The sequence below is a fragment of the Ursus maritimus genome, unplaced genomic scaffold (assembly GCF_017311325.1).
Source record: "Ursus maritimus isolate PB19 unplaced genomic scaffold, ASM1731132v1 scaffold_26, whole genome shotgun sequence".
Lineage (NCBI taxonomy): Eukaryota > Metazoa > Chordata > Mammalia > Carnivora > Ursidae > Ursus > Ursus maritimus.
The window spans coordinates 40,075,661-40,095,591 of record NW_024425119.1 but is presented as its reverse complement, the minus strand read 5'-3'; the positions used below and the strand labels follow the sequence as shown (position 1 = coordinate 40,095,591).

Genomic DNA, 19,931 nt, shown 5'->3' with positions numbered 1-19,931 from the left:
CACTTCTGCCCCCCCGCCTCCTGCCCAGTGCCTTCTTCACTGGACTTCAGGCCTGCAGGTCTGCTAGGCACGGACCGGGCTGCTGCGCGTTAATCTCGTCTGTTTAATTTGTATTTGGTGGGCTCGCTGGGGTAGGAGGAAAAGGGAGCTCACTCTCCTAGTTAGTAAGATTAGGGACGGGGAAGACTGCTCAAACCACCTCACATTTTCTCCACTCCAGCCAGCTGGAGCCCCAGCCAGGATGAAAAGGATGACACCAGCCGGGAGGCATGAACACCATGAAACGTCACCTACACAGAGCAACAACGAATAGCTCTGGAGACAGCGTGCCAGGGTTGTTTGGACGCAGATTTGCCGCCACCTGCTGGCATGACCCGGGAAGTTACCGATCATACGCAGTAGAGAAAGCACCTTCTTCTTAGGCCCCCGGGAGTACGGAACACAGAAAGCACCTTGCAGTGCCTGGCGGATGAAGGCAACATCTCCCAAACAGAGGGGCTTTAGAGTCTCTGAGACTGGCCTTTTTCAAAGTCAGCAAGAGAAAGAAGGTTGAGAAGAGGGCTTAAGGTACACTTTCCAAGTTGTGGAGTGTGGCTAGTATTAGCTGGGATGGGGGTATGTGGAATCCAAGGGGTCAGCTGGGAGTAACCTGAACCAGTCAGGTAACAGTCAAATCCTGAGGAAGCTGTGTGTCTACAATGAACATGGCAACTAGAGGGCAAGCATGCCAAAATGGAATAACCTGATTCTAATGTAAACCAGTTTATATCTCAAAAACTCTGAATTCAGACGAGAATTTTTGTGTATTTCACTGGTGATTCCTATCATCTAGAACAGAGCCTGGCCACAGCAGGGGACCAAAAAGACTGGCAGAATAAGTAGATTACGATGCCTTTTCCATCGCGCATCCAAAATCCCAAAGCTTGGCTATCCACTGGAACCGACGGCACGTGCTGCTACCACAAAGGGCCTAACTAGGCTGCGGCGGGGGAGGACGGGCAAAGGCCCAGGCTCTCTACCGCACAGAGGAAACTCCCAACATTTGTGGCAAGCTGGGGCTAGAGCGGAAGGCCCCCTGGGGGTCCCTGTTTCTTTCTGGTCACCAGTCTAAGTCTAGATCAGAAACTCAATCCTGTTCCACTCCCAGGCCCCACTTACAAGGCGAGTCAGATAGTACCCAAGCCCGTGTTCAGCTGTGGCCCTGAATTTAACACACACTTACACCAGGAAAGGTTAAGGAATTGTCTTTATTTTTTACAAATTAAGACTATGTAGATTTCATATATTTCTGAATCAAAAACACCTTTGTCTTCACAGTATGAGTTAGAGAATGCAGCCTGAGCTGAAAACCAAGGAACTAGAAAAGAAAGTGATAATTACAGTGATTACTGTATTAAAAACCTGTTAGGCATTTTCTTTAAAAGTCGTTTTTTAGATCTTGTAATTCTTGGCACTGTTTCTAAAGAAAAACTCCTTTATCCCAAGCAAAAAAGCACAAGAGGTGGAGATTGGCTTCAAGAGATGTAACTCAGATTCTCAGGCCTTGCAGAGAATCAACAAATTTACGGAGAGTGCTATTGGGTGTTTAATGGGAAGGAAGTCCCTTTATTAAAGTTCTCAAGCCAGAGGCTAGAGGCGGCAGCTAGGTCAGAGGGCAGCACCCTCTGCAGAAGCAAGCCATTCCGGGCAGCACGCCACTCCAGGAATACACACACCCTGGGAACAAACCTCTTCACGGGACAGCACAGTGACATGGTGCACCATGAACCAGCTGCCATGGGTCAAACTGTGCTGCTTATGAACAGGGAGAGCCAAAAATGGTATCCTACTGGCAATGAGCTTTGGAGGGCTCAGTCCCCCCGCCACTGAAGCCCTGTGAACAGCCAGAGCCACAACTGTCTCTAGGTCGCCTGCCCTTCTGTGCCAGCTGACTGGCAGCTCCCTGGGAAAGCGCCGGTGACCCCCATTAGTATTGGCTTCCCACACTCACAACCACCAAGCTGCAGGGAATCAGATGTCTTGCAGGTTTGGTCACCTGGTCCCCGGCTGGAAGGCTACAGATTTCTGGGAACAGGTGAACAGACCAAAAACTAAAGTGCATCTGTAAAATGAACGTTCATCTACCGCTGCACACCTGTGGCCTGACACTACCGTCCAGGCCGGAGGAGACAGAAATGCACTGGACTGTTAGCAATGCTGCCTCCCAAGTCATCACAACCCAGTTCTGCGGATCTCAACAAAGAAGCATTCGGTTAGCAGCGTTTCTCTCCCCACTCCCCACCCCACCCCGAGCAGGTCCTCATCTAGGTTTGTCAGGCAGGATTAGTTTACTATTACCCCTGGCTCAATCACTCCCCTTCCCCATCCTTCCTCTCCTGGGATCTTCAATCAAAGCCAGGTTGGAGAGACCACTCTGCAAATAAGGTGATAAAACATTAAAATAAAGACAGAGGAAGTATGGGAATTCTCTGTGTATCTTGCCATACATAACCAGCCTTTTCATAAACACCTGACAAGAATCAGTCCTTCCTTTGTGGGGAAATCCTCCCGCCCCACCATGGATGGAAAACCGGCAGATTCCCCGAGCGTCAGACCGGGGACAGGGAAAGGGAACACGTCAATCCACATTCCTTTTGGGACAGCAAGACAGGAAGGTGTGTTTGCCAGACCAGCGGCGGCTTGGGCAGCTCAGAGGAAGCAAAGCATCCACCGGAAGAGGCTCTTCGTTTTCTCGGTAGGGGCTGCGAGCAGCGCAGATGTAACGAGCCTGAGGAACACGGACACCAAACTCCTCTCCGGCGGAAAACACCCTGCCTGGTCCCAAAGGAACTGTGCACACACCACACAATGGGAGGGGAGAGCCGAGTGGCTCTACCGAACAGTTCACGTGCCCCTGGTGAAGCGCGGGGAGGCGGCGGACTTCTGGAGTTTGCTCTGCTGCGGGTCCCACTCCTCCGCACAGCGACCGGCTGGCTGCCTGAGCAGAGGAAGAGGCTAGGGATGGGCTGGACAGAAAAGGGAGTGGGGAAGAACCCCAGGAATACGAAGCCAAACTCCAAACTATATTCTGCTAATCAGTTTTTTGATCAAAAAATTCAAAATAGAGAAAACCACAAAGTACAAAAGCTTTTCTGATGCTTTTCATTATCACAGAACACACCACCTGCAATGTGTGCGAAGAGGAAATGAGGGGTGGAGGGAGAGGAGGTCAAAATGGGAAAGGCTGCATGGTCATTTCACTTCTTCTCTTTCTTCTTGTCCTAGAAATGGAGAAAAAGTGCCCACTTAATTTTTGGCATCTGACATTCAAGCTAAAACTGTTGAGTGAGCCAATACCTGGCTGCCTTTGGTTAGGGGCTGGAAGGGAAAAGGACGATAAAAAGGAAGAAGTACTCCCTTGGTGCGATAGGAACTGAATCGTGACGATCCTCCACTGATGGTCCCTCAAGTTGCCGACAGACCTGACGAGAATTTAGGTTAAGCGGTTGCTCCCACTCCACCCCAAGAGTACCCAGCTGGGCTGCCTGACCACTCCTGCTTACTCATAACCGCCACAGCTCAAATCCCAACCCACGGAGACTCTAGACTGGCAGTCCACCCTACAGTAACTACACAAGGGGCCAGGACCGACTTTCCATTAGCCTGAGCAGCACAACACCCAGGCACAAACCAACACCCAGAAATAATCCAGCCCAGTGAATTCTTCATTCCATCCTACATGGAAGCCCCGTGTATGAAACAGACGCAAGCTGAGGCTTTGGCTGAAAACTGCTTGGAGCTTCGTCTAGTCGCGGCACAGGAAGACCGAGAGCCACCAATCCCACCTCCTCCCTGGCTTCCGCCACCACCATACTGTCTCTTGTTCCCTAAGAAGCTCTGTAAAAAGCCCTCAAGGTTTCATTTGCTCCCCTACCGCTGGAGTAGACTACGTGTGACACTCACTAACCACATACAGAATGCTTCTCTGGAAACAAGACTAACAAACGGGTAAAACCAGTCTACTCCTGACACATACTTATAAAAGCCAATATTAAACAAATCCTCTAGAATATCTTTCCCTGAGTCATAACTATCTTCACAGCCTTTAAATTCTTCATGTAGTAGACTGTTTCTTGCTGCCACTTAAGCCCCTTTCTCTTTTGATACTAATCTCAGGGATTTGTTTTTGGTGGGTTTTTTTTTTAAGATTTTTAAATTTTTAACTAATCTCTACATCCAACATGGGGCTTGAATTTACAACCCTGAGATTAGAAGTCACATGGTCCACCAACTGAGCCAGCCAGGCGCCTCTTGTTTTTTTGTTTTAACTTGTTCCTTTTTCTCCGTGGGCTAAAAGACTTCTGGTTTACCTCTTACTCGTCGGCCTGCCTTACAGTTAACCTGGACCTACACACTGTGTCAGTTTTCAAATCTGAAGTCTACACAGACGCGAAGTTCAGGTGCCATTCTCTCACCCTCAGGGAGCAGGCGGACTAACCTTCTCATTCATAGCCAGGATCATCATGAGTTTTCTGAAGAGAGTAATGAAATCTAAGAAGAGGTCAACGCAGTGCCTGAAACAGAAGAACCAGATTACCGACTGGCATGTCCCACGTTCCTTTAGCCACAGCCCACAGAAGGGCGGGCCACAAAAGCCCCACACCCACCCCATGAGTGAGCTTCGCACACACGCCACCACCAACTAAGTAAAACTCTGATGTCTGAGATCCTTTTCAAATCAACGAAGCCACGCAGCACAGGGAAAAGAAAAACTGAGCTTCAGACTCTGCAGGGGCCCGCATCTGAACCCCGGACCACCAGTAACTAGTTAAGGAGACCCTGAGATTTTTAAAAAAGTTATATATTAAAAAGAATGTGTATCTTCTTTTCATTATTAAAGGTTTAAAGAATATAAAAATAAAGAGTAAAAGAGGAAAGATCCCTTTCCTTCTCTTATGCCTAGAGATAACCACTATTAAAAATAAGGATAATTAAATGCAAATTATTAGTTCAATTTTAAAAGCGCTGACGTCTTTCAGGAACTGAGGGAGACTATGCTACTTGGTGCACAGTTCCAAAACCATGGGCCTCCTACCATACACGCGCTCCAAGGCTGGCCATGAAGTTCAGCCGGCGCCACCTGGTCCACTCTTACCCCGCCGACGGCCACAGAAAGGGAGGCGATAAAGATCAGTTTCCACTCACCAGATATAATCCTTATCTCCATTTTCAGCCTTTTCAATAATGAGTTGAGTATCAAAAAGGACAAAGCCACACATGACCACCAGCCCCACATAAAGGTTTGCCTAACAGGAGAAGAATGACATGAGGTTACCATGTGGGAAACACCACAGAGGGGAAAAAACCAGCTGTGCCTCTTTTTGGCTCTTGGCTATTTGAAAGCACAACAAATGCTGACCCTGCTGACATGAACGTTCTTAGGAACGGAAGCCTATGGTAAAGACCACATTACTTCCCTATGCACAACTCTGCACTGCCCAACTAAAGTGAACGTTCTGGAGGATTCTTAGTCTACTTTGCTTTAGGATAAAGCAAGTACAAGGAGTGCAAGGCAAATGGCTGCCAGAAAGTTATATGCAAAGTCTCACCTGGAAAAGCCAAATGGATCCAAAGAAAAGGTTCCCCAGGGAAGACAAGAGCATCAGGCTCATGGCTGACATCAAGACACCTGTAAGAGATGACAAAAAGCCATCCTGAGAAAAGCCAAAGCAAAGTAAGACAACCCCATTAAAGCCATTCCTTACTTACCCCCACCCCCAAAATTAAGGCTTTCAATTTCAACCCAACAGTCACAAGAAGCTGGAGGGTAGGGGAGAGTCACAGTGCGAACTCTGGTTAAGTGGAGACTCTCGGTTTTCCACCCCACACCTACCTCCCAGAAAGAGGTAGCTCCGGCGCCTGGCATAGAGGGCACTCAGGGTGAAGCAGGTGAAGATCATGGCTGTGCCCATGAAGGCGGTGGGAAGAATGCTGTCAGAGGAAAAACCATTAGACTGAGGGCTACAGGTCTGCAAACCTATATTTAGGAGGCATATTTGCAACGAAAAAAGGCCTAAGATGCTACTAAAATAGTTACCTGGGGTTGATGGCAATGCACAGCTCCAGAGCCGGGCCCAGGCCAACTCCTAGAAAACAAAAAGCCCCAGAACACAGTATTACCATCAACTCCTGAAGAGGACCCTCGTCCAAAAGCTGACCATCAAAAACACAGGCATGCCCATGGTCCTAAAAAACCAAAACATGAGTACTAAAATAATTAAATCTCTCTCTCCTCTATCCACCTTGTTTTCCAGAGAATATATACTTGACTGAGTTATTTATTTACAGATAGAGCTACAAAACTGCTCTCTTAGCTGAAAATCACGGATGGCCCAGGATGAAAACACATTAGGAAAAAGGAAGCAAGCATGTCAAACATTTTTGAGCAAAGTGGTAAGGCTGCAATACTCCGAAGAGGAGTGATGTGAGACTGTAATGTGGGCCAGATCAGGAATTGGAATACGAGGATCAAGAGCAAACCAGTGCCTTGTGGCCAGCAACCTGCAGTCACGCAGGGCTGCCTCCCTTTGTAGAAAAGGCCAGACCGGTTCTGCAGGTGGACACTTGCCAAGAGAAGGGTGCAGTGGCACCCTGTTCCGGCCCCAACGTTTCCTCTGCTCTTGCTACTCTCTCTCCTTCTGGTAATTCCACCCCTTAATGTCTTCAAAAACCAGCTTTCCCTATTTTAAAAATCTTAATCTCTAAATCCCTTCCTTTCTACTTCAACACTATGTAGATTAGACACACTCAATATGAGTCAGACTAAGTCAAATGCTGCTTTGCAAGTATTTTTACTATGTAGCTTGAGTCCTGTTTCCCCTAATGATAATTCTAGAAGAGCTGTGCTTTCAAGTCTTTTCTTGAGAATCAGCAAAGTGCTCTGTTGGGTGGATCTCCATGTATGGCTCCAATGAACTGTCCGCAAAGTTCAGAATAAATGGTCACAGGAGTGCGAGTTGCCAGTGTGAGTCCAACTAAGTTGGAGTTTTAGGCCTAGTTCAGTCCCATGTCGACCATTACGAAGTTATGCTACCTAAGCTCTTGAACCTCATTCATTCAAGCACACAAAGGCTTATTTTTGGATACAAAAGCAGAAGTCACAGTCACTAGTCCTAACGAGCTACTCCTCTGGATGGGAAAGCAAGATGCACCTCTACGAAGTCAGAGAGCAATACGGGGCCAAATACACCCGAACACAAGACTGAATAGTACAGCGTGCCAGTTGGGGTGAATCAGAATACATACAAATCGGGGCCTTAGTCTAAAGAGATGCTAGACACAGTACCCCCTCCCACCCCAAATTAGCCCAATTCCTCACATACCTGTAAGGAAAGCAAATCCAGCAAGAAGTCCCAGTCGTTTCTGCTCAGTTTCATGGCTATGAGGTACTGTCATCAGCCAAATCATCAACCCCAGAGAGCCCAAGGCAGAGAGCAGGCCAGCCTGTCAGGTCCAGAATCAATAATGAAATACTTGAAAATACCAAATGTATTCTGCAGACCTTACTGGGGTCAAATATTCATCTGAACTTCCTAATATTTCCTTCTAACCTGGCAGTAGTGGAAAGGCAGAGAGAGCTAAGAAGAAACTAGAAGCCGTGCCGGACAGGGCTAGGACCACAGTGGATGGAAAAGCTCTTCTGACCCAGGCAGTCCATCAGCCACAACTACCCAAGTCAAACTGAGTCTTGCCCAAGAAAAAGATGAGTCAAAGTGACAAGTGCTTGAAGCACGTTCCAATCTGTAGGACAAGGAGAAATGATCCCTTTTTGATCACTTTGAAACACACATACAAATATATATACCCATACAGAGAAAAAAGAGGGTGCTACAGACTGAATGTTTATGCTCCCCCCAAATTCATGTTTAAATTTTAACCGCCAACGTGCTGATATTTCGAGGTCGGGTGGGTGTCTTTGGAAGGTGATTAGGTCATGAGAGTGGAGCCTTCATTAGTGCCCTTACAACAAAGATCCCAGGGAGCTCCCCTGCCCCTTCTGTCATGTGAAGACCGTGAGAAGACGGTCATTTACACAGGAAGCAGGCCCTCACCACATAGAGTATCCGCTACTGCCATGAGCCTGGACCTCCAGCCTCCCAAACTGCGAGAAACATTTGCTGTTTAAGCTACTCAGTCTATGGTTTTCTGTTAGAGCAGCCTATATGGACTGAGACAGAGTAAGAACCAAAATGTTAAGTTATGTCTGGGTGTTTTCTTTCTCATCACTAGTCTGTTTTCCAAATTCTCTACAATGAACATGCATTAGTTTTGTAAGAAGAAAAATATTCTTAAAAAAAAAAAAAAGCAAGTGGGAAAAGCTATAGGCAATTAGAAAGAAAAGAAAATCACTAAGGAGGTATGTAGGCACTGAAGTTCCTTCCTTTATTTAAAGGCACAGCTGATACTCATTTTTTTCATAGTTATCCTCTATAAAGTCACTGTGAATAATGAATGAATGAATGCTGAACAACTTCTCCTGAGAAAAATAAAGGGTGAGACTCTCACGCACATCTGGTTACATTTTCTTCAACTGCAAAACATGTTTTATGTATGTTTATGTTTAAGGATACTTTATTTGATATGTATTGTTGGTTCATTAACCTGAACTCATGGCCAACAGCACTTAAACTCAAGCCTGAACAAGGCTTACCTAAGAGACATATTTTCTCCATAAGACACACCACAGTCTTAGTGTACTTTTTTTTTTTTTTTTTTTGCACTCAGGAACGCTAGACAGCACTCGAGCACTATGCCTGGGGTCCATTTTAAACACTGACATCACCACCAAAATCACAAAAATGCAAAAAATGTAGCACTACACAGACCATGAAAAAGACCCTCGTTTACAGTACAAGAGCTTGAAGCAGGGCAGTGGGGCGCCTTATTCAACTTCAGCTGGGAACGGCGCCGTGTGCAGCTCAAAGTTTTTGCCGTTCTGCTTAGGATTGCGAACGTCTGCAAAAGCACCGTGAGTACTGATTTTAGGGTTACAAATACATTTTAGCAAGTAGGTAAATTCATAAATATAGAATCCACGAATAATGAGGATAACTGCATTTATTACACTGCTTAAAACAAAAACAAAACAAAAAAAACCCCACCGACAACCAGAAACCAAAATGGCTAGAAGGTGGAGCATGTGTTAGTCTAAACTCCAGGGATCGGAAGTCTTATCCTCTGAGTAGCTAGAGTAATTTTTCACACAAGCTCTGCCAGGAGATGCCTGAGCATAGGGACAGTTCTCAGTAGTTGCAAATGCCAACACAGACACCCTCCCTGAACTTACGCTAAAAAGGACACTTGGAAAGGCCACGTCTTGGTTAGTGAGAACTTCAAACTTTTTGATTATTCGTCAACTGTCCCTTTTATTCCTACTGGCCAAACTCAAGGTCTCTTTCAACATAGGAAAGTGAGCTGCTGAAGGTTTTCACGCAACCCTGCAGCTATAAGTACATCAGCGAATAAAACAGGTCAAATCCTTGAAGGTCTCAACCCTGCCTCTCCTAATAATCAGTGTTCTATATCTAAGAACAAGCAAAAAAGAGGAAGAAGTGAGGAAAAGATAAAAAGGCTACTGTGCAAACCCCAGCGCACACGCCATGCCACAACTCAGCGGGCCGGGGCCTCACGTGTCACCTACACACCGTTCAGTGTCCAGGTTAAGACATTCTGTTTTCAGTACCTAGAGAGGACACAGCTGCCAGAAAATTTAAATGGCTCTGCATGTCCTTAGTTACCAGCTGGGTCTGGCTGAGTGCAGACTGCAAACTACGGAAAAGGATTAAGGAGGGGTACAGGCTTGCACCACCCTGCTGAGCTGGTTTCTTCCCACTGCGATCTGTGCCCCAGCAACTAGGAGAAAGTGCTCTTACCTGAAGGAAATGAGTGACCACGTGGACATAGGCCCCCGCGGCCGCCACGAACATACAGAGGGCAAAACTGGCATAGACCTTCTTCAGGTGCTGCTGTGTCGAGGGGGTTCTGGGAAAGAATGTTAGTAAGAGCCATTATTTTAGGACCAATTTCATTTTCAAGCTAATACTCATTTCCCTTTCTTCTTCCCAGGGAATATGTAAAATTATAATTAATAAAAAAAAGAATGTTTTGAAAATAGATGAACTGAGAATCTTAAATGCTGGGGAGGAGCCAAAGGTCCCAAATTATGAACAATCAGTACCCAAACTAGAACAACTAAATGGTTTTTCAGTGACTACGGGGCAGCCTTTAGAATATGGGTCCTCTGGATTCTATCACGTCCTCTGGATTCTAGCAAAGTTAATATGCTAGTTAATAAACTAGGAAAATGAAAATGATATGAAAAGGAAATGCAATAAGAAACTACAGTCAAGATCAAAAAACTTACATGTGGGAAAATTTTAAGAGTGCATCAAAGTTGATCTTCCGATCAAATATGTTCATGATGCCAGAGTCTGTGGGACACAGCCTCCGCTCTGTGGAATCAAGGATAAAAAGAAGAAAGGTTATTTTACAGATATAAGAACATACAAAATAACAAACAACTTTCTCATGAAAAATAGCAACATACAAGTTTGGAAAAATGAAAGTTATCTAAAATCCCACTGTCCTGGCACAGATATTTTCATTTTTATGCATTTCCTTCTAGGATATATTTGCAATCACACTCAACCACTTTAAAGGACACAGAGGAAATGAAGCCATCTTCTTCCTAAACTATTTTGTTACTAGCATTGGATTTCCATCCTTTCAGAAGGCAATTTGTCCCTTTAATAGTTTCTTTCTTTGAGAAATTACCAGTTAGCAATTAGTTAAAGGGACCCAGTCACTGGAACATAAAGTGATATTTAGGGAGAGAGAGAATCTTAAGCAGGCTCCACACTGGGCCTCCACCCTGAGAGCATGACCTGAGCCCGTATCAAGACTGGAACACTTCAGGGGCGCCTGGGTGGCACAGCGGTTAAGCGTCTGCCTTCGGCTCAGGGTGTGATCCCGGCATTATGGGATCGAGCCCCACATCAGGCTCTTTGGCTATGAGCCTGCTTCTTCCTCTCCCACTCCCTCTGCTTGTGTTCCCTCTCTCGCTGGCTGTCTCTCTGTCAACTAAATAAATAAAATCTTAAAAAAAAAAAAAAAAACAAAAAACTGGAACACTTCAGCACCCATGCAAAATAAAGCAATTTTATGTCACTGTATCAAGATGCTACAGAATTCTCTCAGCAAAGGCACACAACCTCAAAGAGGGAGGTAGGGAGGAAGGAGGGAGCTGGGCCTGGTACTAGGTTTTGAACTTTAATTTTTTCAAAGATTTTATTTATTTATTTATTTGACAGAGAGAGAGAACAAGTAGGGGGAGCAGCAGACGGAGAGGGAGAAGCAGGCCCCCCGCCGAGCAAGGAGCCTGACATGGGGCTCAATCCCAGTACCTTGGGATCATGACCTGAGCCAAAGGCAGATGCTTAACCGACTGAGCCACCCAAGCCACTCAGGCACCCCAGGTCTTGAATTTTAAATATATGCATGTAGAAACTTTCCATCCAATGCATGTTAAAACTGAACTGAAAGGGATTTATAATTTTAAAAAGAGAAAAGTTCCTCCATGAAAAAGGAATTTGTGTAGAAAGGATTTTCTTACATAATTTCAGAAACTTTCCTACAGAAGAGATGGAATAGTACAAAGAATTCCTATAAACCCTTTACCCAAATTTCCTACCTGTTACTGTTTCACCGTATCTGCTTTATCCCCTCTCTATATAGCAGTATATAGAGACTTTGAAGTAGTTTTTCCCCAACAATGAAGGCACAAAAATATTTTTTCCCCAACCATGAAGGCACCCCTAAATACTTGCGTGTACATCTGAAAACAATAATCAAAACCAGGAAATTAACACTGACACAATACTATTATCTGATCTACAGACCTTATTCAGATCTTGCCAACTGTCCCAATTATGTCATAGAAAGGACATTTTTTATCGAACTGCACCCAGGTTACATGCCATCAATACCATCAAGTTCAGCTCTTAAATTTTGTTCCCTCCTCTATTTCACATACAATCCTAAACAAATACATTCAATTTACAGAGCTAAAAAAAAACACAAAAAAACAACAAAAAAAACCTAATCACGAACTTTTATCTTTCCTAAATATCAATCTTCCACAATCATCCGGATTCTTATTAGACCCATAACGCCTATTCATTTCAAAATGTCCGGAAACGGGAATGGGGTGGTATTAAAACACAAAGCTAAGTAGTTTGAAAGACAAGCCAACTAGTCACACCTATTCTAATGAGCACCTAGCCCAATACTCAGCAAAATTAATCTGGGTAATAAAAGTTACAATCCCAAACTGACTCCTGAGAAGTCGGGGGCCAGCGGAAAGCTGCCGTTCTTCTAGTTCACAGGCATCACTACCGTTAGCTTCCTGAGGCTGGCTCTCGCACAAATGCAACAATTACAATGGCTAGCTTGTGCTCTCCATCTCCTTTTTCCTTTCTCACCAATATCCTACTCACCTCGATTTTTTGGTTAGTTCTGTTCTTAAGGATGGATACAGTGAGAAGCTGCAGAACCTAGTAGAGCTGCTGCTCACACCTCTAAGTCCCGGGGCTCTGGGCCCTCTTGATCTAGATGGTGCAACTATTGCAGGCTGTTGCAGGACGGACCACAGCCTTTCACAACCATGATGAACTCACATCCTCTGGAGAGCACACTTATAGGACGGCAGAATCCAGCACCTGGAAAGTGTCTTTGTTTAAGGCTTCCATTAACACCCTTAATGACATCCCTAGATAGAAGTTGCAACAGTTCTGAAGCAACCTTCAGAGCCAAGTTTCTCAGTATTCACAACAACAACACTGAAGTACCTCTTGCTTCCAATTTCAAGAGTTAAAAGAAGGAAGGGGGGTGGTGGTGAATGGGCCTCGAAGTGTAAATCCTCAAATACCCAGGGGATTGTTAGAAAGGGGCAATGCCCTGTAACCAGACCCCACTGAGTGGAAACAGTGGGAGGGGATAATGGCAGAAACTCCTCTTTCCCAATATGCTCTTTCACATTTCCCAGGGGGTACTGATTGCCTCTTACAACTGCCAATGGAAAAACCAAAACTATCGAAAGTTGTGAGGACAGGGAGGGAATATCAGGAATTTCTCCATGATTTAAGTAGTGCCTTGTGGTTTAAAAGTAGTAAAAAAATAAATAAAACCAATTTTCTAACACCAGTACTTATTCTAAAATTTAAGTGAAATATGTAAGTACCAAATTTTCCAGATACAAACGCACACAGCTTTTCTGTGAGAGCGTGCACTTACACACTTACACACACACACACACACACACACACACGCGAGGGGTGGGAGAGGGCGAGAGAATCTTAGGCAGGCTCCAAGCTAAGTATGGAGCCTGATGCAGGGATTGATCCCAGGGCCCTGAGATCTTGACTTGAGCCAAAATCAAGAGTCAGATGCTTGGGGCGCCTGGGTGGCACAGCGGTTAAGGTTAAGCGTCTGCCTTCGGCTCAGGCGTGATCCCAGAGTCCTGGGATCGAGCCCCACATCAGGCTCCTCCGCTATGAGCCTGCTTCTTCCTCTCCCACTCCCCCTGCTTGTGTTCCCTCTCTCACTGGCTGTCTCTCTGTCAAATAAATAAATAATTAAATCTTAAAAAAAAAAAAAAAGAGTCAGATGCTTAACCGACTGAGCCACCCAGGCGTCCCAAGGCACACAGCAATTTTAATAATAGCTTTGTAAGGAAAAAATACAATGAAGTATACATTTAAATAAATGACATGATATGTATAGGACATAATTTATTTCAGTACTGTTAAAACATGAGAAGGAAAAAGTTAGGTCTTAGAATCAAGGAAGTAAGATAGTTTGCTCTAGGTCTGTCCCAGGGAACAGTTTAGCTCCTAACAGAGCTCGAAGTGTTCTATGAACCAAGTAACTCCGTTAACGTTTCAAAGGGGCCCCACAGTTAAATGAAAATCTTTGTTTTAAAAAAAGGACATTAAGGGGATGCCTGAGTGGCTCAGTCGGTTAAGTGTCTGCCTTCTTAAGTGTCTGCCTCCGGCTCAGGTCATGATCAGGGAGCCTGCCTCTCCCTCTGCCTGCTGCTCCCCGCTTCTGCCAAGTGCTCACTCACTGCCCCCCCTGCCACTCCCCCTGCTTGTGCTCTCTCGCTCTCTAGCAAATAAAATCTTAAAAAATTAAAATGACAAGTTTTATACTATGTATATTTTACCACAATAAAGGAAAAAAGTATACAAGCTGCTCAAAAATTATTCAATACAGTAGTTCCCCTAACGCACATCAGCCCATTATGAAATCCATACTAGCACTGATCCTGCTTCACCCTAGACACCAACTCACACAAAAACCTAGAAATTGCATCCTCTCTCCCACCGCCCCCCAAGTTCTACACTCAAATGTAAAACAGGGAGGTGAGATTATTTATTTAGAATACAATGCCTTAGGTCTTGTTAAATCTCTTGTTTTGTTCTAGGTATCTTCCTTACCCTTGTCCTAAAATGAATAATTATTATCCAGGGCCAAGCCTTGAGAATAACACAACAACAAAAATTCTCTACAATCTTAATTTAATACCTATTAAGTACAATCCACATGAAACACGGCCAAGTGGCCAAAAGTTATGCAAAACAGAAACAACTACAAATTAAAAAAAAAAAAATCCTTGCCTTCGAAAGACAAAAGCCTGCTGACTATTGGGCAGAAGGCTGCCTTAATGTACACAATTTAAGAACAAAACCAGCAAGTCAGGGGAACTTGTGTGGTTCAGTCAGTAGAGCATCCAAATCTTGATTTCAGGGTTGTGAGTTCAAGCCCCACATTGGGTGTGGAGCTTGCTTAAAATAAATATTTTTTAAAAACACAGCAAGTCAAGGAAACATTATTCACACATTTAATTAAACATTTAGTTTGTGAATTATATGGTTTCTCATTCCTGTTGTAATTCAACCATTCTGAGTCCCCTTCCCACATATCCAGAAGGAACCAACTGATACTTAAAAGAAGAAAAACCCCATGAGGTTAAAAAGCTGGAGGCGGGGCAGCAGAACTGTATTTTTTCAGTAGTTCTTCCTACTGAATAGCTTTCAGACTCTGTAAAACCAGGTATCTAGAATAGTTGTTAAGAGCTTGTTTTGCTGCACTTGAATACTGATATTTCCTTAGCTGTGTAACACACAGCAAGCTTCTGGCACTTGAACCTCACTGTGCTTTAGTTTCCTCATGTGTATATAGTAATATATAGTAACCTCTACTTCATAGGTTCTAGGATTATGTGAGATAATACAAATAAAGTGCTCAGAATAGTGCTTCATACAGGGGTGCCTGGATGGCTCAGCCAGTTAAGCATCGGACTCTTGATTTCCCCTCAGGTCATGATCTCAGGGTCATGGGATTGAGCCCTGCCTGAGTGAGGCTCTGTGCCAGGTGTGGAACCTGCTTAAGATTCCCTCTGCCTCTCTTCCCCCACCTACCCTCTCACACACGCGTGCTCTCTCTTTAAAAAAAAAAAAAAAAAAAAAAGGAATAGCGCTTCATACCTAAGACTGGCTCCCTATGTTGTTACCAGTGTACTCATTACTCTCATGTCCTCAGTGCATTATTTCCCCCTAGTTTTATAAAACGTTTATTGCAGGTCTAATTTACATATGCCTTATAAATTAATTTTTTAAATATCATTCAACCATTAACTCACAGCTAACTATATCCTGAAGACTTAATATTTACCCAAATGAATAAAATTAAATTGGGTGGAGAGGAAGAGTCTAAGAAAATTATAAACTGGAATTTAAAGGAATTTGATAAATCTTATTACTGGCTAAAATTACTTTTGTTTAAATGGCATACCTCTCCTCGGGCACATTTACACTGTACCTCCTGTCCCACAGGGCCACCAGGCGTTTTGAGACAGCCTAATAACCACTAAGTGATAATCCGATGTGGTAGAGAATTTGATGAAGTAAATGGTCATTAGCTTGATGCTTTCCTTGTCACCCCTAGAAGGTAGGTCAGTTTGGTTTCAGGAAGTCCAAAGAACTGCTTTGACAGGCCTAGGCTCTGGTGGTTCTAGATTTGAACCCTAGATGTCCCCAGCCCCTCCCTTAACTTGGGCCCTAATTCCTGGCTAGCTAGATTAGCTAGCTAACACTGGATCCTGTCTCTCTAGGGTGCTGCCTCAGAACCAAGACAGTAACTGGAGATGGAATGTCTACTGCCTTCAATAAATTATTTTTTGCATTGAACTCTGACACTACTCAATCTCTCTCTGTAACCACAAGTGTTTGACAGACTGAATCATAAAGACGCCCCAATGTCCTAAATACATACTCATTTTCCAGTGTAAACCAGTAATCCCTCTCCAATAACAACATATTAAGCCCAGATGAGAGCAGGCATGGATGAGGACAAAGAACACACCACTCAATTCTCACCCTTGAAGCCCTTTTCAAGTATTTTGGATTCCAGTTAATTGTGTCGGAACTCACACATTTGGCTATAAGCACCTTGAGAGCAGAGTTTGCATCTGATTCAGCTTTTATCCCCCCATATTTAAGCACAACCAGGAGTCCCCAGAGTAAATGCAGATCCCATTATCTAATCAGGACTGTTGCAACCTCAAATCAACACTCCCCAGCTGGGTCAAAGGCGAACCTACCCTGAGGAGTAACTCAAGTGGCCCTAAAAGCCAATCTTTAATCTTTCCTTTCCCTCCTTGGTTTGAAGACCGTCTTTGGAAAACAAAAATGTGTTTAATACAAAAGCTACTTCAAGAAGCTTGGTTAGAACCTCCGGGGGTGGGGGGGAGCGCCTGGGCGGCCCAGTTGGTTAAGTGTCTGCCTTCAGCTCAGGACATGATCCCAGGGTCCTGGGATTGAGCCCTATGTCGGGCTCCCTGCTCAGCTGGGAGTCTGCTTCTCTCTCTGTGTGTGCGCACTCTCGATCTCTCTAAAAAAAAAAAAATTAAAACAAACAAACAAAAAAAACCGGAAAAACTCTGGGGGAACAAATCAGGGTAAAGTGGAAGACACTCCTAACAGCTTCTACAGTCAAGTCAAAGTGGCAAAGGAAAATTTAGCAGACAGAATATCAAGAGAATATTCAGTATTTTCCCAAAGGAGATTAACACCCTTGGGTAGTTTATGAAATAAAGTGAAACTTGAGGCCAGCAGTAGTACCTTCTATAATACGACTACATTTATATAAATCTTTACAACTTTTAAAGTGTTTGTATATGCATTATCTCCTTTGATCTTTACACCAATCCATAAAGAAAGGGCAAAAATGATTAGTCTCACTTTAAAAAGAAAGTTCAAAAAGGCAGCGTTAATAGTGGCAGGAGTACTGGCTTTGGAGTCACAAATCCTGCCGTTTTCTACCACATAACTTTGGGAAAGTCATTTTACCTAAGGTCATCTAGGCTTCCTTATCTTACAGATAAGGATGATTAAGTAACACCTGCTCTACCAAGCTTACTGAATGCCAGTTTAAAAAAAAAAAATCTATGGGACATAGGTAAAAAGTACAGCACAGGGGAATGTAGTCAGTGATAGTGTAATAGTGCTGTATGGTGAGATGACAGCTACACTCGTGGCGAGCACGGCATAACGTATAGACTTGTTCAATCATCACTATGTTGTGCACTGAAGTAATAGAACATTGTGTGTCAACTATACTTCAATTAAAAAAAAGAGGAAGAAAGAAAAGCTGTGTGAAATATTGTAAAATGCTAAACGCACATTTTGTATTGATTTGACCAACACCACAAAGTTAAACAGTACAGCCAGAACCAGATTAGGGGCCTTATGACCTCTAATGCCTGGTGCTCTTCCTACTATTAGACCCTACAGTAGAAAAGCAAGTTTTCATTAAGGCAGTTCAAGCCAAAGGCCAAAAGAAGTTTTAAAAATATTAATACATGATGATTCCTACTACACTTCTCTGTATTTTCAGCACTTCTACGATAAGCATGAACTATATTCTTAACAAGGAAACAACTGAAATGCTGACTAAATATCTGGATTAATTTTACCTTTCCTATTCTTAGGAGAGTAAGACTTCAGTCACATCAATAGTGGGGAAGATAGAGACAGGAAGAAAGAGGGTTTACTAAGCCATGTTTCCACAAGACGAATAATGGAAGAAGGAAACTCTGAATATAAATTACAGAGAGTGCTTCTCAAGGATTTAACCACTCTGTCCCTATTAGAGGAAAATGGTAGAAAATCTAAGTATCAACATATTCTTGAAGCCAGAACAAAAAATATTAGACAAGAGAAATAAACCACCAAAGAGAGTAAACCTAATAATCACAGAAATAAGTGTATTTGCAGAAGCCATAAGAACTTGGTTACGCAACGTGAATAATCATTCTTGAACTGAATTCTTACACTACACAGTCAACCAAAAGATAAACTAAAACTAAGTATCAATAAATAACTAGAAAAGTCTATTTGCCATTAACTTTTAACCTTAAAATCTTTGTGTTTCAGGCACAGTCAGCTCTTCTACTGAGTTACACATTCACAAGCAAACTATTGCTAGAACAGTCTCAAGTTCAGAGCGGGATCTGTTGTTGTTGTTCGGTCAGGGAAAGACTGATGGGGTAGGCAAGGCAGTCTGGGCTGGAACTGAGGAACAACTCCACACTTAATAAGTATACAAAAATACCAAAGCCTACTTACTACCACAGCTCCAGCAAGTAGGCCCAAGAAAAAACAACCGCCCAACGACGCCTTTCCTGCGCGGACTTTGAGAAAGTCGCCCACAAGGCTCAGGACCGAGCAAAGCTAAGGCCACCTCACCTGTCCAAAGGTAACCAATCAGACCAGGGCGGGGCTGGAAAGCCAGGAAGGATCTTCTCACCTCCCGCCTCTGCTTTCGGCTTCCAAGTAACTAAAGAGCTTCGCGTGTCACAGAGGAGTGTGACATCACCCGCCTGGCCGTGACAGGGCAGCCTGCCTGACCAGGCCCTTTGTCGAGTCCTGGCCCTCGCTGCTCACCCAGGAGGGGCCCAGCCAGAGGGCCCACAGCAGAGAAACAATCAGTCGGGTGAAGCTGGGTGACCACAAACCCGTGAGGTTTCGCTTTCACTAGCCTCGGAAGGAAGGGGTGGGGGACGTGGCCTGAATTCAAGTAGTCGAGGCTGGGGCAAAGGGCCCCTGCGCCTACTCTTGGCGGGGGTGGGGGAAGAGAAAGAATGCAGAGTGGGAGGAAGGAAGGAAGGGAGACTTAACAAGGACCCTTCGCTAGCACTGGCGCCCAGAACGCGAGCCTTGACGCCCCTCAAAACCCAGCCGATGCACCCCAGCCCCTCCCCCGCTCCTGTACGGTTGCGCATGCGCGGTACTAGTTCCCGAGCTTCTCCCCTCCCCGCGCAGCTTTTCCGAGTCCAGTCGCGGAGCAGGGCCCCACTCCCCGAGGATGCAGTCTGTTCGAAAACCGAGACTATTCCCACTCTTGCCCTGACAAAAACTGCCAATTCCCTCTCCATTTCTCACTCCCGGCTCACACAGTCCCTGTTTCAGACGTACGCTCTTACCCGCCTCCCAGGAGCCTACACAGCTCTTCCCGCACCGGATGTGCTTCTGACCCTCCCAGGGTCTGCTCCAGACTCTTTACCCGGGAGTCGGCCCCTCGGGGGAAGCTCCGCCCCTGCGTTCCGCTTAAGGCCAGTCCTCATTGGCCCCTGGCCGCACCTCTACCTTCCCATTGGCTTTACGTGCGTAAACAACGGCCGCTTACTTCGGAGCCATTCGCGAATGCTCTTGTCGATCAAGACTCTGGCCTCCAACCGGCGTCGTACCAAAAGGTCTCCGCCTCTTCCCCCACAGTTAGGTAGGACGGCGGTCTAAAACCGCCCCTAGTGGAGATAGTGAAGAGGAACAGGC

The 19,931-nt window shown here is 44.7% G+C and overlaps 1 protein-coding gene across 3 annotated transcripts; it reads right to left on the bottom strand.

Annotated features, from left to right (window-relative positions):
• Window positions 1–1,228: 1,228 nt before the first annotated feature.
• TMBIM6 (transmembrane BAX inhibitor motif containing 6) lies at window positions 1,229–19,726 on the bottom strand. 3 transcript variants are annotated; one of them, XM_040642421.1, is made up of 10 exons: window positions 19,583–19,726; window positions 10,403–10,490; window positions 9,912–10,020; window positions 7,362–7,482; window positions 6,077–6,125; window positions 5,873–5,970; window positions 5,589–5,668; window positions 5,185–5,285; window positions 4,478–4,553; window positions 1,229–3,260 (listed from the first exon to the last, which is right to left on the bottom strand). In XM_040642421.1, exons 2-10 carry the CDS (start codon window positions 10,456–10,458, stop codon window positions 3,237–3,239), a joined length of 714 nt encoding a protein of 237 aa, XP_040498355.1. In that variant the 5' UTR covers window positions 10,459–10,490; window positions 19,583–19,726; the 3' UTR covers window positions 1,229–3,236. The 3 variants fall into 3 exon arrangements, with proteins under 3 accessions (XP_040498355.1, XP_040498356.1, XP_040498357.1); XM_040642422.1 differs by lacking the exon at window positions 19,583–19,726 and adding an exon at window positions 18,846–18,865; XM_040642423.1 differs by lacking the exon at window positions 19,583–19,726 and adding an exon at window positions 12,534–12,552.
• Between the last annotated feature and the right edge of the window lie 205 nt (window positions 19,727–19,931).

Excerpts from the sequence above, each read along its gene's own strand:
- TMBIM6 (XM_040642421.1), bottom strand. The coding sequence starts at position 10,458 with ATGAACATATTTGATCGGAAGATCAACTTTGATGCACTCTTAAAATTT. Across the intron at positions 6,126-7,361 it reads TGGATTTGCTTTCCTTACAG|GAGTTGGCCTGGGCCCGGCT; the intron begins GTATGTGAGGAA and ends TTTGTTTTCTAG. Across the intron at positions 5,286-5,588 it reads GATCCATTTGGCTTTTCCAG|GCAAACCTTTATGTGGGGCT; the intron begins GTGAGACTTTGC and ends TTCTCCTGTTAG.